Genomic DNA, 25,336 nt, shown 5'->3' with positions numbered 1-25,336 from the left:
TTCTCTTCTACCTCCAGAAGAAAGAGCACTAGTCTTAAAATTTAAAGGTATGAATTGAAATACTCCTTCCTAGTTATCAAGTCAACCTGGAACAAATCTATTTTTCTCCCTTCAAAATGAGGATAATATCTGCTCAGCTTACTTCACAAGGTTGTCATGAGGTTCACAGGGTAAAGAGCTCTGGCAGCTTTAAAGCCTTATAGAAAGGGGCTTTAAGGTTCACTAACTAATTTTTCCTTAAATAAAAACAGGCAGTTTGACTTTGGGTGTTAGCCCACATGCAGAAGGGGAACATGTAATTCTGTTTAGAAAGAGTAACTGATGAAAATGATTCAGCAAGTAAATCTACCCTGGTTCCCTAAAGGAATCAACCAAAGACAACTGATGAGGTTGAAGACTAATTGCTACAACTGTGAAAAACTTCAGAGCTAGTGTTTTCTCAGTAGCCAATGAGAGCGCTTAAGCAACACGAAATATTTTCTCCACCTACCCACCCTCCTTCCCACTCAGCTCACACATGCTCTAAGGTTGACAGGAGTGACCAACATGTACTAATTGTCAGACTTCTGAAGTGGAACCATGAGGACAACTTGGAGTTGGCTCATCTTTTGTCATTTAACTCTGGCTGATTCAGAGAACATTTCCAGTGGTAAGATGAAAGAGATGAGGATCTCGTCTTTCATGTTTCTCATTTCTCCTCTGACCCCCAGTTCCCCCCGGAGCTTTCTTTGTGCAGTGGTTATCACCTTGTCTTATCATCAGAGAGATAGATCATGGTGTCTTTTTTTCCCTCTGTGTTTTAATTTAATAATTATATCGTGTGATAGCTTTTACTGAATGATAGATTTTCAAATTGGTCTTAATTGCCTCCTCTATCCCTTCTTCTCTATTACTAAGGATCTTTTACCTGGGACTCTTGAACTTTTTAGAAATAAAGGAAGAAAGAGAGAACGAGAAGGAAAGATATTTCAGTATGATATTTCTTTTGTGATTTTATATATTTTATTTTATACATATACAGATATTCTGAGAAAGAGATCATAGCAATTTATCACAAGGATAATACATTATGATGAAGTGGGTTTTATACCAGGAATGCAGAGCTGGCTCAATATCAGGAAAACTATCAGCATAATTGATCCTATCGATTACAAAACTAAGACATTCTGAGAAGGAATTTCTAAGCTTCACCAGTTCAGAAAAGGATTCTTCAGCACAAATAAAAAAGTGTTCAAATCTCTAATCTAGCAAGTTGAGAATGTTGTTACCATATATTTATAGAGACGGTGTGATGTGGAGAAAAGAGCATCAGATATGGAATTAGAAGACCTGGGCTGGGATCCCAGATCTTCCATTAACTTACTGTGTAATCTTTAGGGTAAATCATTTCACTTCTTTATCTGTGAAATGGGAATAATAAGCGTATAGTTAAAGCTCAAATATGGCTCTTGAAAAGTAATAGAGATCTTCAGGGAGAGACTAATGTCCACTTGTCAGGATGTGATAGAGATTCGTACATCTTGGACTAGGATCCTAGGATCATATATTTAAAGCTGGAAGAAACTTTAAAGGTGTTTACAAAATCATAGAGGCAATAAATATCTGATACAGGATTTAAACAGAGATCTCTGACTTCATATTTGGTGTTGACTTCTAAAGTTCTAGGATTCTGGTACTATGTACTTCAAAAGACCATTGTGAAAAAAGAAATTTAGAAATTGTGAGCATCTCTAGAACTGTAAAGTAAGCCATGTTTACATGGCCTTTCTTTGTTAAATCAAGTTTGATTTGGATGATACCGTCAGAAAAGTCAGAATACTAAGAATCAAAGAATTCTTAATATGGGCTCTATTTTTAAAATATTTTTTTTCTGTCAGTCAATAAACATTTTTTTTAAGTATTTGCTATGAGCCAGGAATTCTATTAAATTCTGGAGATACCGAAAAGTCAAAAGATAGAGACCTCAAAGAGTTCACAACCTAATGGGGGAGGCAAGAAGCAAACAAACAAGTTATATGCAGGATACAGAGGAAATGATTAAGAAAAGAAAGACACTAAAATAAAGAGGGACTGGGAAAGCTTTCCTGTGGATGATGAGATTTTAGTTAAAGGAAGCCAGTAAGCAAAGCTGATAACTTTACTTCAGCATACTTTGGTTTGCTTTGTAATCCTATGCATACTTTAATGCATTTTAAACAACTATTCTGAAAAAAGGCCCATTGTCAGATCCAAGAAACAAACAAACAAACAAAAAAAGGTTAAGAATCTCCTAAAAGAGGTCTGGATAGTTTCTCTTCTTTCTAGATCTCCTCATTTAAGCAAGTAACCACTAGTCAATCCCACGAAGGAATCCAACACTTCCCTCCTTCCCCCACCCCACACTCCCCAGCCTCATTTTGCTTTGCCAAAGAAAGCACTGAAAACAAGCTTTCTAAACTACATGTGGAAGCGAAACAAATACAGGTTTGGATTATGGCCAGTGTGATATTTGTGGTTTCCTTTTAAGGTGAAGAAGCTTCAAAAATGCTGTTCCTCTTAACACGCTTGAAATTAGACAGTGTTTCTGGAAACTTTGTAAAGAGAAAGCTTGAAAGCCTGTGTTCATACAGGTTTTTCTTCTTCACCATACAGACTGGGACAACAAGGAACTTACCTGATAAAAGCACCTTAGAGATCTTGAGATTATTGAGATTATACTTTGTTCTTCCTTAGAGATGTGTAGATCTTTCTGAAATGTTGATTGTTCTTCTTACCCTCATACTTCCTATTAAAACAGAAATTATTATTCAAACACTTTGAGCTGACTATTTTTATATCTTATGGTTTTACCACTAACCACCACCATGACTATCATACTTTATTCAAGAGAAAGGGTATTAAAAAAGGTAATTAAGAGAGACTATATCCATCTAGAAATTATAATGGATATAGATATCCAGAAAGTTGGATACATAAGCACATAAAAATCATGATCTCTGAATCTTTTCTTATAATCTTTGTTTCTGCTGGGAAAGCTAAAACTAATAGATCACTTGAATTAGGAACTTTTGAGCTGTAGGAAAGCTAATAATGCTTATCCCACAATTGAACTAAGTCCAATACCAGTCCTCTGGAATCTGGAATCCCCCAGATTATTTAAAAATATACAAATAAATCCAGGTCAGAAAAATGGAGTATCTTAAAGCTTCTGGTAAATCAGCCAGTGACTTGCCACTCTACCATTCATCTGATAGGGAGACCTAGCCTCCTATTAACAATAACAACAACATAAGAATGCAACCCAAAAAAGCATTTAAAGGAATAAGTTTACATTACAAGTCTCAATGAGTGAGGAGGTAGGGATAAATTTTTTTTTCTCTTCCTCCCTCCAGTCATGGGGTAATAAGAAGTGAAATGAATAAAGATGTCCTGAGGATCTTACCTGTTAACTTTTTCTCAGCCATGGTGGGGCAGTAGCATATGGAAAAAGGGGGAAGACAGACACTATAGACTTGATTCCAATAGTTTCATCAATCCCTAGCCTGCTAGTCTGTTCAACTATATCTCTTCTTATATTTTTTTCCCCCTCATTCTCCTACATATTTGGAGATAACACTCTACTATACCATAAGGTCCCACTCTGCTGCTTTCCTAATTTTATATCACAAGGAAAGTCCACAATTTTTCCTCTTTTCCATCTCTCCATGTGACTTCTTCCCAATATTTTTCTCCTATTTCCTTTTCCAGACTTAACACTTTATATTAGTAAAATGCATGCTTACACAGAGATTCATTCCTCCCCAGCCCACCAACTCTCTGTGACAATATCTCTGGGTGGAGAAAGAGCTATAAGTAGATGCATTTGTATATATTCTACTCTGAATGCTATATGCATGATAGATATAATAAACTGGCCTTTTGCCAGTGCTTGAATCATTTTGCTCTAGATCAGATCGTTTCTTAAGGGATATCAAGGGAGACTGAGGAAGAGTGGTAGGAGGAGATACTTATCCTATTCTCTAGTCCCAGGATTTTTGGTTGATGTTGTTCAGTCATTTTTCAGTTGTGCCCCACCCTTCATGACCTTATTTGGGGTGGTTTGCCATTTTCTTCTCCAGCCAGTTTCATAAAAGCACCTCCCAATCATGGCCTGCTGATTCTGCGCAAAATGATTTGACCCTATGCTTACTTCTGATATGTTGAAAAGCAGTGAAACCAACCCTAAGGAGCTCATAACATTTAGTTTCTGGTTCATTATAAAATAGAGTTTAGTAGTAAGCCTTATTAGACCTTGTTTCAATTTCCCCCTTAACATAGACCTAAATATCCATCTTTCAAAATAGATACAATATAGGCCACTTTAGCTGGATGAAACAGGGTGAATAAGGAAGGTAAAACTATTCTTAATAATTCAAGGGGTTATTATACTAACCTTCAGGCTTCTCCCTCTGGTTCCTATGGATTTCCCTCTGGCCATTTTTGTGTCTTGTTAGTGACTAGTGATGTACAATATATCCGGTAGCTAGTTAACACGTGTTTATTATGCTCTGTTGTACCTCCTTACGAGAGATATTGTGAAAAAAAATGAGAGTATGATTGTGAAAATGCTATCATTTGATGTATTGATATTCATTGAAAAAGAAGAATATAGCACAGATAATTGACAAGATAATTCGACAGAAATGACTAAAATGTGTGTTAGGCAGATACAAAGTTTAGACAGCAATCAGCATGCATTTGTTAATCATGCACTATGTGCCCAGAACCTTCCTGTCTGGTGATGCCCCCAATACAAAAGAGAAATAGTGAAATAACATTTACATCAATTTAGCGGAGAGGGATAGAGTAGACCTCTGATTTTACTGATCTTAGAAACTCCTACAATTCAGATTAGAACCATTTCTTTAACTTATCAATGAGTAAATGAATGAAAAAGCATTTATTAAGGACTTATTATGTGCTAAGATCTGTTTTGAATACTAGAGATACAAATTAAAAAATTAAAATAAAATCAAGTAATTTCTTGTTCTCAAGAGCTCACTCTCAAATTAAAGAGGACAATACATAAATTTATATAAAGGGCAGATGGAAAAATCAGAGTGCTTATACAACAAGACAGAGGGGTCATTGGCTTACATCAATAAGTCAGTTGACAGTGCCAAGGATCTGCGTGCCATAGAAGCAGAGCAATTGGGAAGAATTAGTTCTCTAATTCTTGATACCTTAGAAGACAGTATCAATAGAGATGTAAAGGCTGGTGAGCCTCCATCTCACCAGAAAGAAAAGAGATGATGACTCACACATCATCCAATTCAAACAGCCCAGATAGGTTCTGAACAGCCTGGGCTAGAAGAAAGGATTTGAAGGGGGAAAGGAAGCAGAAAGAGCAAAGGCCAGAAGTATCTTAAAACTTCTGAAAGGTTAAGTTATTTGCCCAAAGTGGCAGAGCCAGTTTGTATGAGGGAAGCCTCCTGGCTCTGAAATTAGCTCTCTAGCAGTTATGTCATGTTGCCCTTCATAACTAAGAACTTTTGGACAAAAATACATAAGTATATACAGGGTAAATGGGGAGAGAAGAGAGTTGGACATCAGAAATTCAGAGAATCAGGAAAAACAAGGTAGAAGGTATCTCTAAGGCAGTTCTGAGGGTACAAGAGAGTCTCAGAGGCAAAAGGGGAGGAAGAGTACATTCTGGGCATGGGAGAACTGGAAAGCGTGTGTGGGGAGATAGACTAAAGAAGCCAATCTGAATGTAGGAAGTGAAGGACTATATAAGAAAAATTTAAAAATGATTTGCTTTTTACAAGTTTTACAAACAAGATACAAAGAATGAAACCCTCTTGCCTTAAGGCCCATATCTCAATGTTGGAAAATTAGAGTCTACTAGAGCCCACCCTCTTTGTTCCTAGTTCTTCGTCATCTCCACTCCCTATACCTGCCATTTCACTTCTACACCCCCACCCCACCAAGAAGTACATTAGCTCCTATTCATTATCTGAACTGAAAGCAGGGGCACACTTTAAAAGGCTTTCTCTATTAGAATTATTATAACAACCTTGCTTATGACTCAGTGTAAATTATCATTAAAACCACATTTGGGGGTTGGTGTTTGTTGTAGGAAAAAGGAAAAGAATCTTCAGTCCCTTCCATAAATGAATCATAGACCCTTGAGATAACAGGGGAAATTGAGTGCCCATCAACTTCCCCACTACCACCACTACCTCCTGTTAGAACAGTTGGTTCATGACAGTTTATCTAGAATCAGATAATTTAGTCACAGGGATGTTATATTATGCACACAGGGAGGTCCAGCTTAAATATATTTACTTTGTCTCTGATGAACTTTTTTCCCTAGTATTTATGTTTATTCACTAGCTTCCAATAATTTGTGATATCATATTTTGTATGAAAGAATTTTCAAGGTAGATAGCATCTTCTTGATAAAAATCATATAATCCAATCATGTCACTGATACCCAGAGCATTCAAATGATTCACTCTATGCCATACAATCTATGGTTTATGGGTAAGGACCCTGTGTTTAGAGCCAAGAAACTGGGGTTCAAATCTTGTTACTGTTTTTTTAAGGCAAACATTTGTTCTTTCTCAACTATTAGAAAGTCTGAAATTTTAGGAGCTATATTGTTAATAATCTTATAGTTATCAAGTTACTTGATAACTATATGACTTTGAATAAATTGCTTAACCTCTCCAAGCTGCATTTTTTGTTTGTTCATATTTTCCATCTATAAAATGGGGGTGATAATCTGTACTTGTTAGTGCTGTTGTATTAAATTAAGATAATTTAACATAATGGATATAATCTTTAGCAAACTAAAAGATACTATAATAATAGGGGTAGATAGCTGATGCAGTAGATGAGGCCTCAGGACTGGAGTTAGGAAGATTCATCTTCCTGAGTTCAAATTTGTCCTCAGACACTTACTAGCTGTGTGTCTCTAGATAAGTCACTTAAATCTCAATTTCCTTATCTACAAAAGGATTGAGAAAAGAAAATGACAAATCACTCAGTATCTTTGCCAAGAAAATCCCAAATGGAGTCACAAAAAGTCAGACATGATTGAAAGATAACTGAAATAAACTATAATTGTAGTAGCTATTAATCAAGATAAAACTGATATCCCTAATTCTAGTCTTATACTCTAAGTTAATTAGAAAAATGGGAATCCTTCAATGTAGCATTCTACATTGCTACAGGAGATGAGAATTACATTAGTCAAGATCACTTAAGTATCCTTCAGGATACTAGAGCCATACCTCTGTGGCTTAAATTTTGAATACATAGATTATTCTTTTTCTTTCTCTGAATATTTGAATAAGAAATTGCACAAATTAAACATTCTTCATCTCCTATTACCATTGTTCCTGTTTTTAAGACAAACATTTGTTCTTTCTCAACTATTACAAAAGTCTGAAATTTTGGGAGAGATATTAATAAGTTTAAACAATGGCCCTTTTACTGCCACGATGACCCTAAGGAAACCTTGAAAAATACCCACAATTTTGTAGATTTGTGTGTGAGAGAAAAAGACAGAGACAGTGACAAAGATAGAGACAGAAAGACAAAAGAGAGATGACCTAAATTATTTAGAAGTATCTTGGACAGTAACTCTGCCACTGAGCTCAAAACTTTGGTAGGAAATATCAAAGGAGTATATATTGTTTGGTTTCTTTATTCCTGACCCTCTTACTAAGAAGTTATTTGGTCACGAAGTCTCAAGGCTTAAAGTCAAATTCTGGTTTGATTTAATTAATGTTATCCCTTTTTTTAGACTTTTAACTATAGCTTATGCTTTATAGAACTTCTCTAGCATCAAACTTTTCACTGTCAAATATCAAAACTTATCACAGGATTCTTTAAACTATCTGGAATTCCCTTAGAAGATTGTGAATTGCAAATATTTTCTTCTGGCAATTTCTCTTTTACCCTACTCTATGATACTGTTTTCTTATCTTATCTTTACAAGATCCTTCCACACTTTCCAACCCTCTGACTTCCCCCCTCCAAAAACAACAAGCATATACATACATGTATACTCATACATGCATGTGTATATGCATATATATACATTATATACACATTCTGTGTGTATGTTTATGTGTGTATATGTATATGCACACAAATATAAATTTATCTTTCATGTACCATCATCAAATACTTATTCTGTATTTTCAGGTATAATTTCAGAAGTCCTTTAAACTATTACTCCATGTTCTCCCTTTTCAATAGCCTTTCTTTCTCCCTCACCCCCCCCCCACCTTTTTTGACTACATATATATCACGCTTGCACATATTCACATGCATGCATTCACATACACACACACAGACACACACACACACACACAATAACACCATTAGAGTCAGTATCATAAAACAGATAAGATTTTCTCTCTCTCCCTCTTTCCCTTTCTCCTTATTCCCATCTCCCCTCAGAAAATTAAGCAGTATTAGAGCTGGATTCAAGATGCTTATAATGCTAAAGAATAAGAAAGGAAATACTTGGTATACTAAAGGCTGGGAATGTGTTAAGATCTTAAAAAACTTGGACAGATTGACTCAAGAAATGAAGATTTTGTTATTTAGCTAAATCAAGAGGACCTAATAAATTAAGACTAATGGAAAACGCATATTTTAATTAGCTTCGTAAAGAATACAGTAAGAAGGGTGCTTGGCCAAAGCAAACTCAGCTTTATCTCTACAGCTTTCTTATTGACAATACTAATACTAATAAGAAGTTGAGACTTCATCAAAGTGACCAGTCTATCCACTAACATGAAACTAAAATAGATCATGGATTGATTCATAGTAATTAACAGGTGCTGGGTGGATAGAGGAGCAAACCTGTCTACAACTAACTTGGTAGTCAGCTTTTCTCAACTTAAATAGACTGGTTCTTGAATAAGAGCTGTGGGCCCATCTCTGAGCCCATACTGAAAGCCTTTCCAACTTGGTAGGATTCATTACAATTTATATATGACTTGAAAAGCTTTCAGCAATCTGGGGGCACCTTCATGCATGATAAGATAATGGATGATGAGATTAGTCCCTTGTGCTGCCTACTGAAGCATAGTGATAATTTCCAGATAACAACAGTATCATTAATTGATCTGTGGCTGAATGTGAGACAAACTGCCATTCTGTTTAGGTCAGGCTTTGGGCGGGGAGGCAATGCATAGAAGGCATTTTGAAAATCATCTTCTGCAATGCTTCCATTTTATAAATAAAAATGAGACCAAAAAAAAGGCCATCAATAGTATAAATTATAATGGGTCCTCACTGTGAGTTTGAGTGAGAATCTACTGTAAAAAAAAAAATAATAATAATAATATATATATATATATACACAGTACTTGTTTCCCCATGACTTTGCTGTCTCATTCAATAGATATGATTTTATCTTTATAATCAACAAACGGGTGTTTATTAAGGGACTGCTATGTACTTGGTACTGACTAGGTGACAAGACAATCCTCACTCTCAGAGAACTTACTTTCCATAAGGACATGTATCTATGTAGAACAAATACAAAATAGGGGCAGAAGGAAGATACTGTTTAAGGGATAAGGAAAGGTTTAATGTTGAAGGTAGTGCTTGAGATGTATCTTGTCGAAAAAGAGGAATTCTCTTTGCAGTAGCACATTCTAGATATTAAGGACAACAAGACAAAAGAGGTAAATGAGAGACAGCACAGTGTGTGAAGAACAGAAAGAACAGTTTGACTGCATCACAGAAAGATGAAAGAAATATAATATGAGAACAAGCAAAGGGGTTTACATTTTCATCTAGAGGCAAGAAAATTTATTGAGGAAGTGAATAACAAGGTCACATCTGTGTTTAATGGAAATCCCCTTGGTAGCTGTATGAAAAATGGATTGGACCAATTTGGAAGCCACTTCAATGGCCTCAGTAAGATGGTAGGAAGGCCTGAACTAAGGAGGCACCTGAGTGAATTAAGAGAAGGATTCAGATTAAAAGATTCTGTAGAGATAAAGACAGCAAGTTTGATTGCTATTTTGATATATGAAGTGAGAAGTAGAAATTACATCAAGGTTGTAAACTTGGGTAAGTAGAAAAAAAAAATTATAACTCTTAGTAATAATGAGGCAGCATTGAAAGAGAATTATGTTTGGAGGAAAGATAATAAATTCTGTTTTAGATATATTGTTTCAAATGCCCAATAGATGTAGAACTGAGGGCAGTGACTAGTGCCAAATACATAGACTCTCTGTCCAAGTACATAGCAGTCCCTCTGTAAATCATTTGTAGAGAGAGGATAAGTTAACCCACTGGAATGGGCAGAACCTTCGGGGTACTCCCATACTTAAGGGACAGGACTTCTGGCTCCAGAAATAAAAAACTTCATAATCTGGCTCTATTCCCTCTTGCTTGCCTTCATTTTTGTTATTCCCTTCCTATACTTTGTTCCAACCAAAGTGGCCTCCCCAAATTGATATTTCATCTCCTATCTCCTATTTTCATTGCCATGTTCAATACTTATACTTTTTCTTCCCTTCTACCCTCACTTCCTTCAAATTTCAACATGGTTATCCCCTCCTATTCAAAAACATTTATCTCCCAAGTTGTTAGCATTTTTTCTCTCTCTCCTAACCTATCTGGAACTGTATTTACTTATCTGTTTAAAAAAAAAAAAAAAAAAAAAAAAAAAGGTGAGAAGTCACTACCCTGCCCTCTAGCAGAATATCAGTTCTTAAAAGACTCTACCTGGTTTTGTCTTGTATATTGGTGCCTAAGCAGTTCCTTTCACAAACTTTGGATCTGCCATTTCATTAGTATGGGAGTATAGGTGCTTCCCATCTAGAGTTGATGAGAGGGATGTCAAACATGCATGCACACAACACTCCCCAAAGCCTCAAGCTGATTAAAAATCAATAGGAAAATATTTAACAAAATAAATAAACACATGATAGAACATATATAATGTTGATACATGGTTTTCTAAATCAATATTTGGCCAACAGGGATCCTTATGGATAGTTTAGTGCCCTGGTTGAATTTGATACCACTGATATATATGCTTTTGCACTGCACATTTTTCCAAAGAAAATCCATTCTATTTTTCTCCTTATAATCAAATTCTGGGCCCATCCCATTATCCATTAGCAGTGTCTGAGATATGTCCTAATGGATGATTTCTATGGGCTATCACTCCAACAGCATGTAAGAATTTGGAATGTAGTAGGCACCCTTCATCCATCTGGATTTTTCCCTAAGAACGAATTTTTTTGAATGAGTACAAATATTATTTAGGAGGGTCTGCAGTGTTGTTCAGATTCAATGAAATCCACAAATGTCATCTGTAAATAGATACCAAAGGACCACACCATCCTTCTTTGATTTGACCTCTGTGCTAGGACAGTAGCAAACAACTCTGGCAAGCATGCATCTCCTTGTTTTATGCCTCATTTGATATTAAGAATCAGAGGATCATCAAAGAAATATGCATTGTTGAAGGGAAAATTTAAGGTGGTATTTTGCTTTACTGATTTAATTTTTTTTTACTATTCAACACACAATAAACATTGGGTTTGTAATGCTGGAGAAACTGAGGCAAGATAGAGATTAGAAAGTATTTAATAATTTATTGGAAAGGGAGAGATTTACTGGGATCAAATGGCTCCATGGTTTGGTCCCAGGGCTGAATGAGACTATCGTCTCCAAGAATCCAGCAAACAATGTGAGTTCTCAATGACATATATACATGTGGCTCAGATACAGGGGGTAGACAGAGGCAGGGGCGGAGTCAGAGTGCTGCTGAAAGTGGGAACAGGACTAACAATCCAGTTCTGACAGGGTGAGGGAGGCATGGGGGACATCTGATAAATTGGGATTACAGAATGGGGAGAGGCACCCAACATTCCCAAGACGTCTAAGATAAAAGGTTTTTCTCCTTATCTGGATCATCATGATAAGGAGGGAAGGCTAGTGTTGCTGGATTGAGCAGAACAATTCAGGGAAATTGAGTCAGGACAATTAGGGGAACAAGTCAGGACAATAAAAGAGAACTGTGGCACAACAGGATCTCATAATATTCACACCCTTCAGTAAATTGTGTAACTGCAAAAATGTGACTGCTATCATTAGAAAGAGCCTACTTAAATATAACTCTTCAGCAAGAATGTTCTCAATGAATCTATCAATTATTCTTATAAAGAATTTTTAGAGATGAAAAAGTAGGCATGTGAGTTATCAGTTAATATTTTTTTCATTCACTTTTTTTTTTTTTTTTTGTAATAGGTTCTAAGATTTTTCTCAAGCATTGGACATATTCCTTTTACTCAGATATCTAGGGCTAGATTCCTTAACACTCTCAAAAGTGTTTCTTATAGCTTAGAACTTCACACTAGGTCCTTATTCAATTACTTTTCTCATCTTTTGTTTTCTTTATTATTATTTCTACGTCCTTATTAAACACATCAGGGCTTATGGCAGTATAAATGTGACAATACTGTCAGATATGGAAAAAAAATTGACAATTATTTTTAAATTTAATCATTTTTCTTCCCTTTTGATTCCTTAATGGCTCTCATGATAATGTAGCTTAGGTTGGTCTCTTGCCAAGGTTTTTGTAAATTTATTTTTCCTTTGCTCATAATGATGAGAGGTTACTCATAATAATCCAACCTCCTGTGATTTTACAAACAATTTAATATTTTAAACCAGTGTTGTTCTTGACTGCTATATCTCTCTCCTTAACAAAGATCAAGTGTTTGTTGACTGGCTCTAGGCTCTTTTGGTCTCTTACATCTTCTAAACTTGTTTGGGAAATGATATAGATTGTAAATGTTGCTCATTTCTTATTGTCCACTATCATCAACACAATTAGCATGACATAATTTGTTTCAATTCAACAAATACATTGCTTCAATTGTTCTCCATATAGCTTCATTTTTATTTCTTCTAATATGGTATCAGAAGCACCTTGCAAAAAGTAAATAATTAATAAATATTTTAAATTCAAATTAATAGAGGCACAAAGTCACCATGAAAAAAAAAGATAGTCTTACTATATAGTAAAATGAGAAATGAAAGGAACAAAGAAAACATCTAGTCCATCTCTTTTTACAAATAAGGAAAAGGGTACAGAGACATTAAGATCACACAGTAGAAATATTGTGTTTGACTCCTTAAACTATAAATTCAGTCTTTTTTCCACCAAAGCATTGTATTTCTTCATCTTGGTGTATTCTGCCGACAACCCCTCAAATATAAATACTTTAAACCAAACTTACATCTTTCCAATTTTCCAAATTTCATTAATGGCACATATTCCTAGAGTTCCCACTCTTCCCCTGCTCCTGGCAGGCTTATTGAATATATGGGAGCATCCTAACCAGGTATAGGTGGGACTGTATTATAGATATTAACCTTTGAGATCCCTTTCTTTTTTTTTTTTCTTTTCTGTTTTTTTTTTTAATAGCTTTTTATTTATAAGTTATATGCATGGGTAACTTTACAGCATTGACAATTGCCAAACCTTTTGTTCCAATTTTTCCCCTCCTTCCCCCGCCCCCTCCCCTAGATGGCAGGATAACCAGTAGATGTTAAATATATTAAAGTATAAATTAGATACACAATAAGTATACATGACCAAACCATTATTTTGCTGTACAAAAAGAATCAGACTCTGAAATATTGTACAATTAGCCTGCGAAGGAAATCCAAAATGCTGGCAGGCAAAAATATAAGGATTGGAAATTCAATGTAATGGTTCTTCATCATCTCCCAGAGTTCTTTCACTGGGCGGAGCTGGTTCAGTTCATTACTGCTCCATTGGAAATGATTTGGTTCATCTCATTGCTGAGGATGGCCAGGTCCATCAGAATTGGTCATCATATAATATTGTTGTTGAAGTATATAATGATCTCCTGCCCTGCTCGTTTCACTCAGCATCAGTTTGTGTAAGTCTCTACAGGCCTTTCTGAAATCATCCTGTTGGTCATTTCTTATGAGGTCCCTTTCAATCCTGAGATACTTAATTGACAAAGACCTCCCCTGCCACAATACACAATTATATACTTTCTTCTTTTATCTACATATATGTGTGAGAAGCATAAAATATGAGAAAGGATAAAGATGTCTGAGGTTAAGGAAGTTACTAATTCTCAAATATCTCTGGGGGTGAGAGAAGTGGTTAGGAAAATGGCATGAGTGAAGGGGGAATTCTGCTAGTTGGACTCTTGTTGCATCACCATTTCCTTTCATTTGAATGGTTTCACAAGCAAATGATCTGACTTCTAAGTGGGGGCTTTCCACCTACCCCACATACAATATTGAAAAGTCTTTTCTAAAGAAGACCCTCTACTTCCCCTACCCTCAAAGCTAAGCACCTTCTTTTGTGAATTTAACTAGTATATCTTGGCTGACTAAAACCACACATTCTTATTGAAAGCCTGTTTGAGGGTGAAGAATTGCAACAATTTTTTTCCCTTTCAATAGATGTTGACAAGGCTGTGAAAAACACAAAAACAAAAATGTCTCTTCTTCTGATACCAATGCTGAAAAATCTTTATATACTTAATGCTAAAAATTCTAAAATCTAATCAGAGGAGAGAGAGCCTGTTCAGGACCTTCAGATTGTCCAAACTCTCCTTTTTCTGGATGGTGGGTTTAATACTTAGTTGGTTGAGTCCATTTCTTATCCACCACTTGTTTAGTCTGAGAAGAGAAGACTGAGAGTGGTTAGGAGAGAAGCAACACATCATGGCTCTCTTCAGATACTTAAAGAGTCTTCACATGTAATCTCTGAACAGTGAAATTAATTGAAGGTGTCAAATCAATAAGCATTTATTATGCATCTACTAATTGCTAGACCCTGTGCTAAATGCTGAGGATATAAAGACCAAAAATGAAATAAAATAAACAAACCAAAAAATAAACCATAAACAAATAAAAACCAATTCCTGATCTCAAGAACCTCACACTCTAATGGAAGAAACCTCAAGTAAATAATACACATTAACAATATATACAGGATAAATTGGAAACCATCTCTGAGGGAAGTTACAAACATTAAGGAGAAATAGGAAAGACATTGTAAAAGGTATAAAGGAAAGGGAAAAAGAAGGTAGAAAAAAAGTCTTGATTCTTCACGTCTAATTCTAAATTCATATGTCTCTTCTCACAGAGACTGAGGCTCACTACCATTAGTTTAGCTGAACAAAAGAAAATCTAGTTATCTGTAACATTCCCATAAACCAGAGTCTTCTCCCCCCAGATGGCTATTAGTTCATAGGGATCATAGAATCATATTTTAAAACAGGAGGAATTTTGAAGGTCATCAAATCCAACTTCCTCATTTTACAAAGAAGAAAAAAAGGTTCTTTTTAGTCTCTTGCCCAAGGTGATCTAGGAAAAAAAAAAAAAAAAAAAAAACAGGATAGTTGGGATTTGAAGTCTAGTCCTTTGACTACTAATGGTACTATTTCCACTGGGAAATATACTGAATTCCCTGAAGTCTTCCCATGCAACAAAAGAGTTTTGGTCATAGCATGTTTGTTTTTGGTTTTGTTTTAAAATTTAACTCTGAACTCTCCTGAATTGATCTCCAGATTTAAAAACAAATAAATGAATAGCATTCAGGGCTTTTCGTCCAGTACTTCATGTATTAAAAAGTCCTCTATTTCTAAAATGCAAAACAGGGTTTTGGATTGAATATCTCCTGTAATGATATGAACATTGATTTTGGAGTGATTGAATTACATAATTTGAGAGTAGGAAAGGATATTAGCAACTCTTTAGTACAATCCATACATCAAATGAATCCCCTGATAATATAACCAACAATTGAGTCAGATAACTTGAGGCTAAAAGTATTATCATTGTTTCCTCATTTATGAAATGAGAGCATTAGTTTAATTCTGTCTCTTTCCAGCTTTAACTCCTACAACCATTTTCTGACCACACAGCTCCCCTACTGCAAAACCTCTCTTTCTGAAGTTGGTTTCTTTGTCTCTTTCCTGCTTATCCTAACCCACTTAAAATAGTGAAACCCACATTTTCTGATCTTGATGAGGTTTGGCTCCCCTCAATTCCCAGTCAGGAAGCCAAAAATGATGAGGTTCAGAGCAAGGCAGGGAGTTGTGGGAATCCCTTTCTGGTCGGCGCAGGTCCTTTGTAAATGTATTTATGAACCTAAAAAGTTAAACTGGCAAAAGAAGTTTATTATTAGAACAGCTTTTGCAGGCTGACTTTCTTAGTGGCAGGATAGCAGAGAAATCCTCTAGCAGAGAAAGTTTCTAGCAGAGAAATCCTGACAGAGAGATGAATAGGGTCCTATTAGGGAAATAGATGTAAAAAGCAAGGTCCTACATAAATCATTATTTTTCCCAGCAGCAATTTTTTGTGATAGAAAAACTGATACCCATTGATTAGCCATTTTCCCAAACAAATTGTGTCACATTAATATATTAAAATATTATGCTATGAGAAATTATATGAATAGCTTACATAAGACATCCATAAACTAATGAAGAATGAAATAAAAACCGGGAAAATATACACAGTAACTACACTCTAAGTGGAAAACAACAGTCCTTTCTCTCCTCATAAAGTCCTCATGAAGATGAGGATTACCCTCTTTCCAAGAAGAGAATCTCTGAGTTATTTAGTTAGATCTCCAAGGTCTGGTCCTTTTCACAATTCGACTCTCAGTTACCAAAAAGAGTTCTGAGTTAATTATCAGTTCCTTTTTTTTTTTTTTTTGGCTTGAATACTGCCTAAAGAGTGTGTTTCAGTTCTGTGCTGAACGTGGTGAACCCCATTAGTTAAATATTTCCATTTCAAAGCACAATGACCAGCTGTGGAGAAGGTCGAGGAAGAGAAAAATACCCTCCCAACTTCACTATCTGGGAGAGGCACAAGGATCTCCTCCACAAAGGAAACTACTTAACTTCCAAACTAACATTCCAAGAAAGGCTCTCTCAGGGTGCCTACAGGGAGAGAAACAGAGCAGAAATGGCAGACAGAAGCTCAAGCTCACCTAATCAAGTACCTCTGCTCTAGCAGCCACATTTTGGTAGAGACCATTTATGATGGGGCTGGAGGGTAAAAATTGAGAGAAGGGAAGTGTCAACCAGACCAGAACCAGCCTCTAACCTGTGAGTGGAGGGAGCCAAAAGAGAGCAGACTAGAAGAGTCAGGACACAAACAGAAGTTTAATTTCAGGGTAAGGAAAATGACATTTGCAAATGGAAGCCTCCCTCCCCCAAGAAGGAAGGCTTAATATGCTGGACCAAAGACAGGTCTTATATAGCACGAATGACTGGATTATGAGTTAATCATGTTTAGGTCTTGAGTTACTGTTCCCATGGACCCAGTGGGGACAGTATTATCTCAAGCCTTGGGGGTCATGCCCGCCCAGTGTGGCACAGAACCAGAGTTCTGTGACAGGATCAGAAGTGCAGCATCTGTCAGTGGCAAAAAACTGGGATTGTGAATGTGATTGATGGCCTGAGAAATAGGGTGAGCTAAATCCTTCAGTGAACGCCCAATGCTGGTCCAAGCAATATACTTTGCCAGAGGATGATATCATCCTGAAGGCACAGGTTTACTGTTCTGCCAAGTTCAGGACAGTCGGCTTGCTGCCTTAGTCTGGGAAACAGTATCTTCAAGATATGTTGACAGAAGGAAGGAGAGAAAGAAAGCTAACTCTCTTAAAATTGATCTAATACCCTATTCACCCACTCCTACTACAGAGGTGAGGATAAGGGGAACCAAAGTTCCACATAGAGTTTCCTTCATCATGTCAAAGTGCCAGCATCTTCAGAGCCGAATATGTGGTCCAGGATACAGGGTTAGCACTCCATGGGAGTGTGCTCAAAGGAGGTGGAGCAAAAGGAAAAACCTTCTTTTTACCCCTCTTATATATGAATCAATATTGAAGTGTTTCTTCTTGTCTCCTAGGTGATGAATGCCTGCCTTGCTTGCCCCTATATCTGACTGTTCCAAAGAATAAAGGATGCATTAGAAAAGAGAAATGCTGGAAGCCTAGAGGTCAATTATGTGGTTATTGCAATACTACAGGTAAAAATTATTAACAATTTGAACTAGGAAAGTGTTTGTGAGAATGGGAAAAAAAAACTACTGACTCTCCCTGGCATTACACTCAAATAGCTAAGATCCTTTCTTCTCTATTTAGAGATTTTGGACTAATTTCTGAATAGATCAGAGGTTATTATTATAACTAGCAGGTGCTTAGCAAAGAAAACCAATTTTAAAACTACAGTGAATAATTGGGGAAAGGAAGAGGTAGTATGTGTGTATGTATGTACATACACACAAATTTAAGATTATTTGAGGAGACAATAACTTCTGAGGTTCTTCAGGTGCTCAGGAAATTATTAACAAGTTTATTTGTCTTTTATTTTTCTTCAAAGCCCCATGTTGACAGTTGTGATAAAAATTCAATTCATCTCAACTGGCAGTTGTTAGAGATTTCCCTTAGGATTGACTTACCTACTGTTATATAATTAGGGAGAGAGGAGAAAGGTGGAGGATTTGGGGGAGATGAAAGAGAAAAGTATCTTGGCATGTCAGTTATATACAGGGGGTCCCTTCCATTATAATGGAATAATGCAATTGGCTAGCTATATATTTTTTTTCTTTTAGGCCTTGATGCTGGAGAAAAACCTGGATTTCCCAAATACATAAAACCCAGTGATCCTGGGGTTCAAAAAGCAGCCAGGTTTGCAGTTGAAAGGTTTAACAACTGCACAAATGATATCTTCTTATTTAAAGAACTTCACATTGATAAAGCAATGGTGCAGGTGAGTGCTTTGACTATAAATCTCTACCAGATGCTGTTTCCCAATCCTTTAGGGAAAATCTAAGGAAAAAGAAAATTCAGGATTGTTTGTTTTGTTTACCCAGAAACTGAAAATAACCAGAATTTGGACAACCTTATCTGCTCCCTCCAAAAAAGTCTCTAAAAAGCCAAAATGTATATAGGTTGTCATTTTCTAAAATTTTAGTTTTTATTAAGAGAATCCCTATGATTCTTGAGCCAGCTAGGGGATATACTGGATAAAGCACTGGACATGAGTCCCAAGAATCTGAATTCCAATCTAGGCCTCAGACACTTCCTAGTTTGTGACCCTGTTTGCCTCAGTTTCCTTATCTATAAAATGAGCTGAACAGGAAATGGCAAGCCACTCTAGCATCTTTGCCAAGAAAACTCCAAATGAGTCACAAAGAGTCCAACACCACTGAAACAACCAAACAGGAACATTGACCTTCATTAACAACCTGTTTATTCATAGTAAAGAGAATATTAAAATTAAGGTCAGATGGAACTGGATTCAAGTCTTTAATCTACCAATTACTATCTGTGTGACTGTTGGCAAATCAATTAGCCTTCCCAATTCTCAATTTCTTCCCCTACAAAATGAGGGAGTCAAACTAATTAACTTTTGAAATCTTTCCCAGCGCTAAATCTATGATCCTGTTTTAGATACACTTCCAACATAGTTGATTGGAGGGAGTGTCCTGAGAAAGAATGTGCTCATGTAGTCAAGAAGGCCCAGTCATTTGGCCTTTTGAGACTTATTAGTCATGTGTGTGTTATGTGCAAGTTTCAACATCTATAAAATTGGATAAAAACCTATAGGAGCTACCTCCCAGGAGTATGAAGCTTAAATAAGACTTTTAACATACCCTAAAACTTACTATGTGAGTATCATTATCATATACAGGATTTTTCAGACCATGGCAAATTAGAAGCAACAAAATGGGAGATCAAAGGAGGAGCAATGATTTAGCTAAATGCTATTAAATTGCAAACATTAAGACAGAAAAGCTATTTTTTTAAAAGACAAAAGGGTTTAAGAAACCGTAATCAGGAGTTATTTCATATGGTAGAAAACAGGCTTACTTATCTCAGTATCTCTAAGTACGTCACTTTTTTATAGTTTTATATAAGTGTAGATATTCATAATGACTAAATCAGGGAAAATTTGCATTATGTTCAGCATAATACAAGAAGAAAGGGAACAGAGCTTAGATTCTCATCCAAAATGCTTCAAACCAGTTAACCAAAAAATTTTTCTTTACAGAATACCTTCTTTCCAAATGATACCAAATAAATTCAGTGTTTTACTTCTTCAGGCATTAAATTTATGGAATTTTGCTCTCTAATTAGGGTAGACTTTTTTAAAAGTCTTATGGGGTTTTTTTTGTGTTAGGAGAAATTATTTTAAAATAGTATTCTAAGTCCTTAATTCTCAGGTTAAGTCAATATAAATGCCATCCCTTTTTTGGTAAATGTCTAATATTATTTTTCTCTTCCTACCCTTGATCAAGGTTTATAGAATCACAAATCACTTAGATCTATCAACTTTCAAAATCTTTCTTTTCAAATTATGGCAAATGTAAGAATTTTAGAATTTACCACCACTTAGAGTAGGAGTGAAATGCTTAGAAAAATTAAAGGCAACATAATCCAGGGCAAATTATTTTCTTTTACCTCTTCCTAAAGGCATTTGGCTACAAGTGAAATTCTAGGGAAGATTTAAAGAGATGGATGACTCCCTAAAATTATTCAGTCCCTCAAAATTTCTTTAAGTATTATGTCTCATGTTTTAGACAAATTAAAAAGTAGAGATGAGGATTATCACTATTCTCACAGGTATATTGGCCTTGGGCTACCATCTTAATATTTATGAGAACTAAAAGATTGATGATAATTGGTATAAGGTTAAAAATGAAAAAAGACAAATGAAGTATTCAAGGCAATAGTTGTTTGGGGTATCTAACAACACAGCTGGATTCTTGAATAATTGTATATTGTCTACACCCTGAGGATTAAATGATTAATTTTAGTGAGGTATACTGCATCACAAAATTGAATGGTAGATGATAGTAGAAAAGTAGAGGGAGTAGGTAGAGGTCTGGCCCTGAAGTCAGGAGGACCTGAATTCAAATCTGGATTCAGACACTTATTACTTGTGTGATCCTGAGCAATTCATTTAACTCCAATTGCCTCTCTCCCCTTCCCCCCCCAAAAAAAACCTAAAACTGAAAAACAGCAACTAATCAATTGTTTAATTGGAATGAGGATTACAGAGAAATGAAGAGCTATTGCAAGTATAAACTCAAAATGTCCAAAACAGACTTCCTTATATTTCTTCCTTCCAAATCCACTTTTTTTTCCAAACTTCCCTAATTTTGTCAAGGGTACCACACCCAAGGTTTGCAATTGTAGCATCAAATTCAACACCTATATATGTAAACACTTGCTCAATCTCATCACTTTTATCTCTAAATTCCTTGCATTTGTGTCCCCTTCTCTCTTTTTACCCAGACACACTATTTCAGGAAAAATAGTTGACTAATAGTGGCCCTGCTTCATCTCCCCATTTTAATCCATTCTCTACATGGTTGTCAAAGCATCTTTTCTAAGGCAAAGGTGACTATGTCACCCCTATATTCATTAAATTTTGCCTCCACATCCATGCAATTTACTCTCTACTTACCTCTTTTTAAAATAACTTTTTTTCTTCAAGATTCAGATCAAGGCCTCCTTCTGCACGAGGTCATTCCTGGTTTCCCCCTCTACTAATACCTTCCTCACCCAGACACTTTGTGTCTGTTTTGTGTATATTGTTCTTTAGTTATTTCAATCATGTCCAACTCTTCATTGCCTCATTTCGAGTTTTCTTGGCAGAGATACTAGAGAGGTTTGCCATTTCTTTCTACAGCTCATTTTACAAATGAAGAAACTGGGCAAACAGGGTTAAGTGAGTTCTCACAGCTAATATTTGGATTCAGGTCTTCCTTACTCTAGGGCCAGAGCTGTGTCCACTGCACCATGTAGCTGTTTTGAATATGCCAATCCACATATGTTGTCATTGTCTCTCTTCAAGTGTAAAATCCTCAAGGATGTGTTTTGTTTTGTTCTCTGGCAGGGGCCTGATAGAGGCACTTAATAAATGCTCACTTGTTAGACTTAGGACTAGGTTACCTAAAGGAGAAAGTATTCACAAAACCTCTGCAAAAATGGCCAGAAGCTGAAGAATTAGTGAACTATAATGATAGATTTTCATCTAGCATGGGATAGGATTGAATCTATGATTTCATTGGTAGAAGGAACTCTAATAGAGAAAATTGTATCAAAGCAGGACCTGCTCTGAAAGTGACTGTTTCAGAAAATTGCCTGGGACACTGAATTATGTGATTTGTCCAGATTTTGTCAGAGACAGGCTTTGAATTCCAGTCTTTCGATTCCAAAATCTCCAGTTTCTCACTGTACCACATTGCTTCTCAATTGAATTTATCAGATAGTCTGAGTAACTGCATGTCATTTCACAGCCACTGATGTGTGGCTAAAATATTATGGTGTAACACAAAGGTCAAAGCTCAGAACATAAAGAGTTGCTTTCCTCAAGGTGTTCTCTCTGTCATTTAGCCACTCAAGTACCTGATCTCAAAAACTCCCTACCCATTACAAACAATAGTCAGGGTATCTGATCTCTCATCAGTGATACCAAATAACACCTAAAATATAATCCTAAATCTGTTTTATTACAAATAATCCAAAAGTCTATTCTTATTCAATTTAGCTCGTGAAAGGACTAAAATATATGATTGATATGCATATAAGCCGAACAATGTGCAAGAAGAATAAACGTTACAACTTGGACAACTGTGACTTTCAAAAAGATACAACTTTACAGCAGGTAGGTCACTTGAGCTTCCTAACTTCATAAATTTTTCTTCTTCATAGAATCCCTTGCATGAGGCATACACCTTGATCATTTTCAGGGTGCTTCATAAAATTACCATGTCATTTTGTCTTTGACTTGTTATGTTTTCAATTTTATCCTGTGTTGATGTTGGGTTTCTATACTATCATGAGCCACCCATAATGTGGGAAATAAGTTAAAAAGATGTTCCATTGTTTTGTGGGAATTGCAAGCACTACTGCTTGTTTCCTTTCAATCTAATAAAGGTCTCTCTTCCATATAAAAAGTTGAGCAGGGTAAAGTACCAGAAATCACTTCAAGTGATTTGGTATGGGTTTGTGTCATATATGTCCAGGGAATTTGTATTGAAATATATGCTGCTTAGTATTTTGTTTATTTGCTTTTTCTTTCTTGTGGTTGTTTCCCTTGTGATCTGATTTTTCTTGCACAACATGACAAGTATGGAAATATGTTTAAAAGTACTGTACATGTATAACCTATGTCAAGCTCTCTTGGGGATAGAGGAAATAAGAGAGGGAAGGAGAGAGAAAATTTAGAATACAAATATCTTACAAAAATGAATGTTGAAAAACTGCCTTTGCATGTAGAAAAATTCTATTGAGAAATATATATATGATGTTGAGTTTAGAAATATCATATAGCTCACATATTTTCTATCTGCTTACAGACATTCAGCTGCTATACTGAAGTTTGGGTCATTTCCTGGCTCCAAAAGACTGAGCTGCTTGTTCTCCATTGTCAGTAATTTCTTGCTTCTCCTCAACCTTTAAAGGCTGAATGTATAGTGTTTTGGTTTTCAGTTCAGTTTTCACTTTCTGTATCACAAATAGTCTGTATTCTTTGAATGTATTTGTGCCTTAGAGTCCACTAGAACTTAAATGAACTGATGCTGAATGAAGTGAGCAGAGGCAGAAGAACATTGTAAACAGTGATGAACAACTATGATAAATCTAGCTCTTCTCAACAATGCAGTGATCTAAGACAATTACAGAAAGCTAATGATGAAAAATGCTATCCACACCCAGAGAAAGAATTTTGGAATCTGAATGCATGTTCATACATACTATTTTAACTTTTTGTTTTTTCTTTCTTGTGGTTTTTCCATTTTGTTCTTATTCTTTTTTTCACAACATGATTAATGTAAAAATGTATTTTAACATGATTGCACATGTGTAAACTATTCCAGCTTGCTTGCTATCTTGGGGAGGAAGAAAGAGAATGAAGAAGACAAAAATTTGGAACTAAAAATCTTATAAAAATGATTATTGATAACTATTTTACATGTAATTGGAAAAAATAAAATACTATTTATAAAAAAGAAAAAAGATGGGTAAACCAAAGCTTATTTCTCAGCAATAGTTAAATAAAAATAAAAAATAATTGGGCTAAAACAATATACATCAGGGCACTGTCTCAGTATGTGATAGAAAACTAAAACTGTAGGGAATTCTTCAAGTATGAACTCATACCAATAACTATATATATGTGCTTTAACAAGCATGCTACAATTCTGAACTGTTCAAAAGTTTTAAGAGACTTGTAGGTAAAAGCCAAAGTACTTACCAAAAGATTGAAATGATTAGAGATAATAATACTAATATTATCTGCATCCTGATAATTTTATAATAATATTAAAATAAGCACCAACTTTAAAAATAAAGTATCTTACATGGACTAGTACAACATGCAGAATAGCATTCATAACATTCCTCAAGGAATTCTGATTCAAAGGAGAAGATAAAATATATACTAACAACTGAAAGCCAAGGCAACATATACACTGAGGGTTCTCAAAGGAAAATGAAAAAAAATATGTGAGCCAAAAGGTGGAGCTTCAAAGGAGCACACCTGGAGCTGACAGTAAGAACACAGGAAGTTCCAGATGAAACACGCAAAAATAACTTCATTCCTTACTATCTTTGCTCTGACATAAAAACTGAAGTTGGATATGAAGGTATACTTAATTTGGGCTCTTCTTTACATCTCTAAGGCTGTTTTTCAGATCACCCACAGACAAGTTATAGGAACAAAGTTAAGATAAAACTTTATTTTATAAACAGTATAAAAATCTATTTCTTTTCTTTGTCGCAAGGCAATTGGGGTTAAGTCACTTGCCCAGGGTCACACAGTGTCTGAGACCAAATTTGAACTCAGGTCCTCCTGACTTCAGAATTGGTGCTCTATTCCATTGCACCACCTAGCTGCCCCTCAGCTCTAATCTATAATATGATTTAGCTATGGCGTTGGTATCAACACTGATTTTGACATAATGCAATTGTCAAATTTCCATTCTTTTCTCCTATATGGAAAGTTATATTTTAAATTGGATAAGATATGATCACATGCCTTTAACCAAATGCTTTTGAAAATAATTTATTTATAGAGTAAAAATCATCTGCTCACAGCAACAAGCGTCTTTCATATGTTGATGAAATCATTATGTACACTTAAAAACTGGAAGAGACCTTGGAGATCATCTAACTCAATGTCTTCATTTCAGAGATGTGTGAAATTAGGTCAAGAAGCTCACTTGCTCAAAAACATGCATTCATATGTGCATAGTATTTATGACATTCACATACATATGTATGCATGTAACATTTGAAAACATGTCTACT

General features: G+C 35.6%; 1 protein-coding gene across 1 annotated transcript; it reads left to right on the top strand.

The window, feature by feature from the left end:
* Positions 1-488: 488 nt before the first annotated feature.
* Positions 489-23,692, top strand: CST7 (cystatin F). Its single transcript, XM_012540832.3, has 5 exons — positions 489-649; positions 17,923-18,042; positions 18,628-18,785; positions 22,575-22,691; positions 23,386-23,692. The coding sequence occupies exons 1-5, from the start codon at positions 580-582 to the stop codon at positions 23,461-23,463; spliced, it is 543 nt and encodes a 180-aa protein (XP_012396286.1). The 5' UTR covers positions 489-579; the 3' UTR covers positions 23,464-23,692.
* Positions 23,693-25,336: the final 1,644 nt, after the last annotated feature.

This window comes from Sarcophilus harrisii, chromosome 2 (assembly GCF_902635505.1).
Source record: "Sarcophilus harrisii chromosome 2, mSarHar1.11, whole genome shotgun sequence".
NCBI classification, from domain to species: Eukaryota; Metazoa; Chordata; class Mammalia; order Dasyuromorphia; family Dasyuridae; genus Sarcophilus; species Sarcophilus harrisii.
The sequence above is the reverse complement of the archived record's forward strand: the minus strand, read 5'-3'. Positions and strand labels throughout refer to the sequence as shown.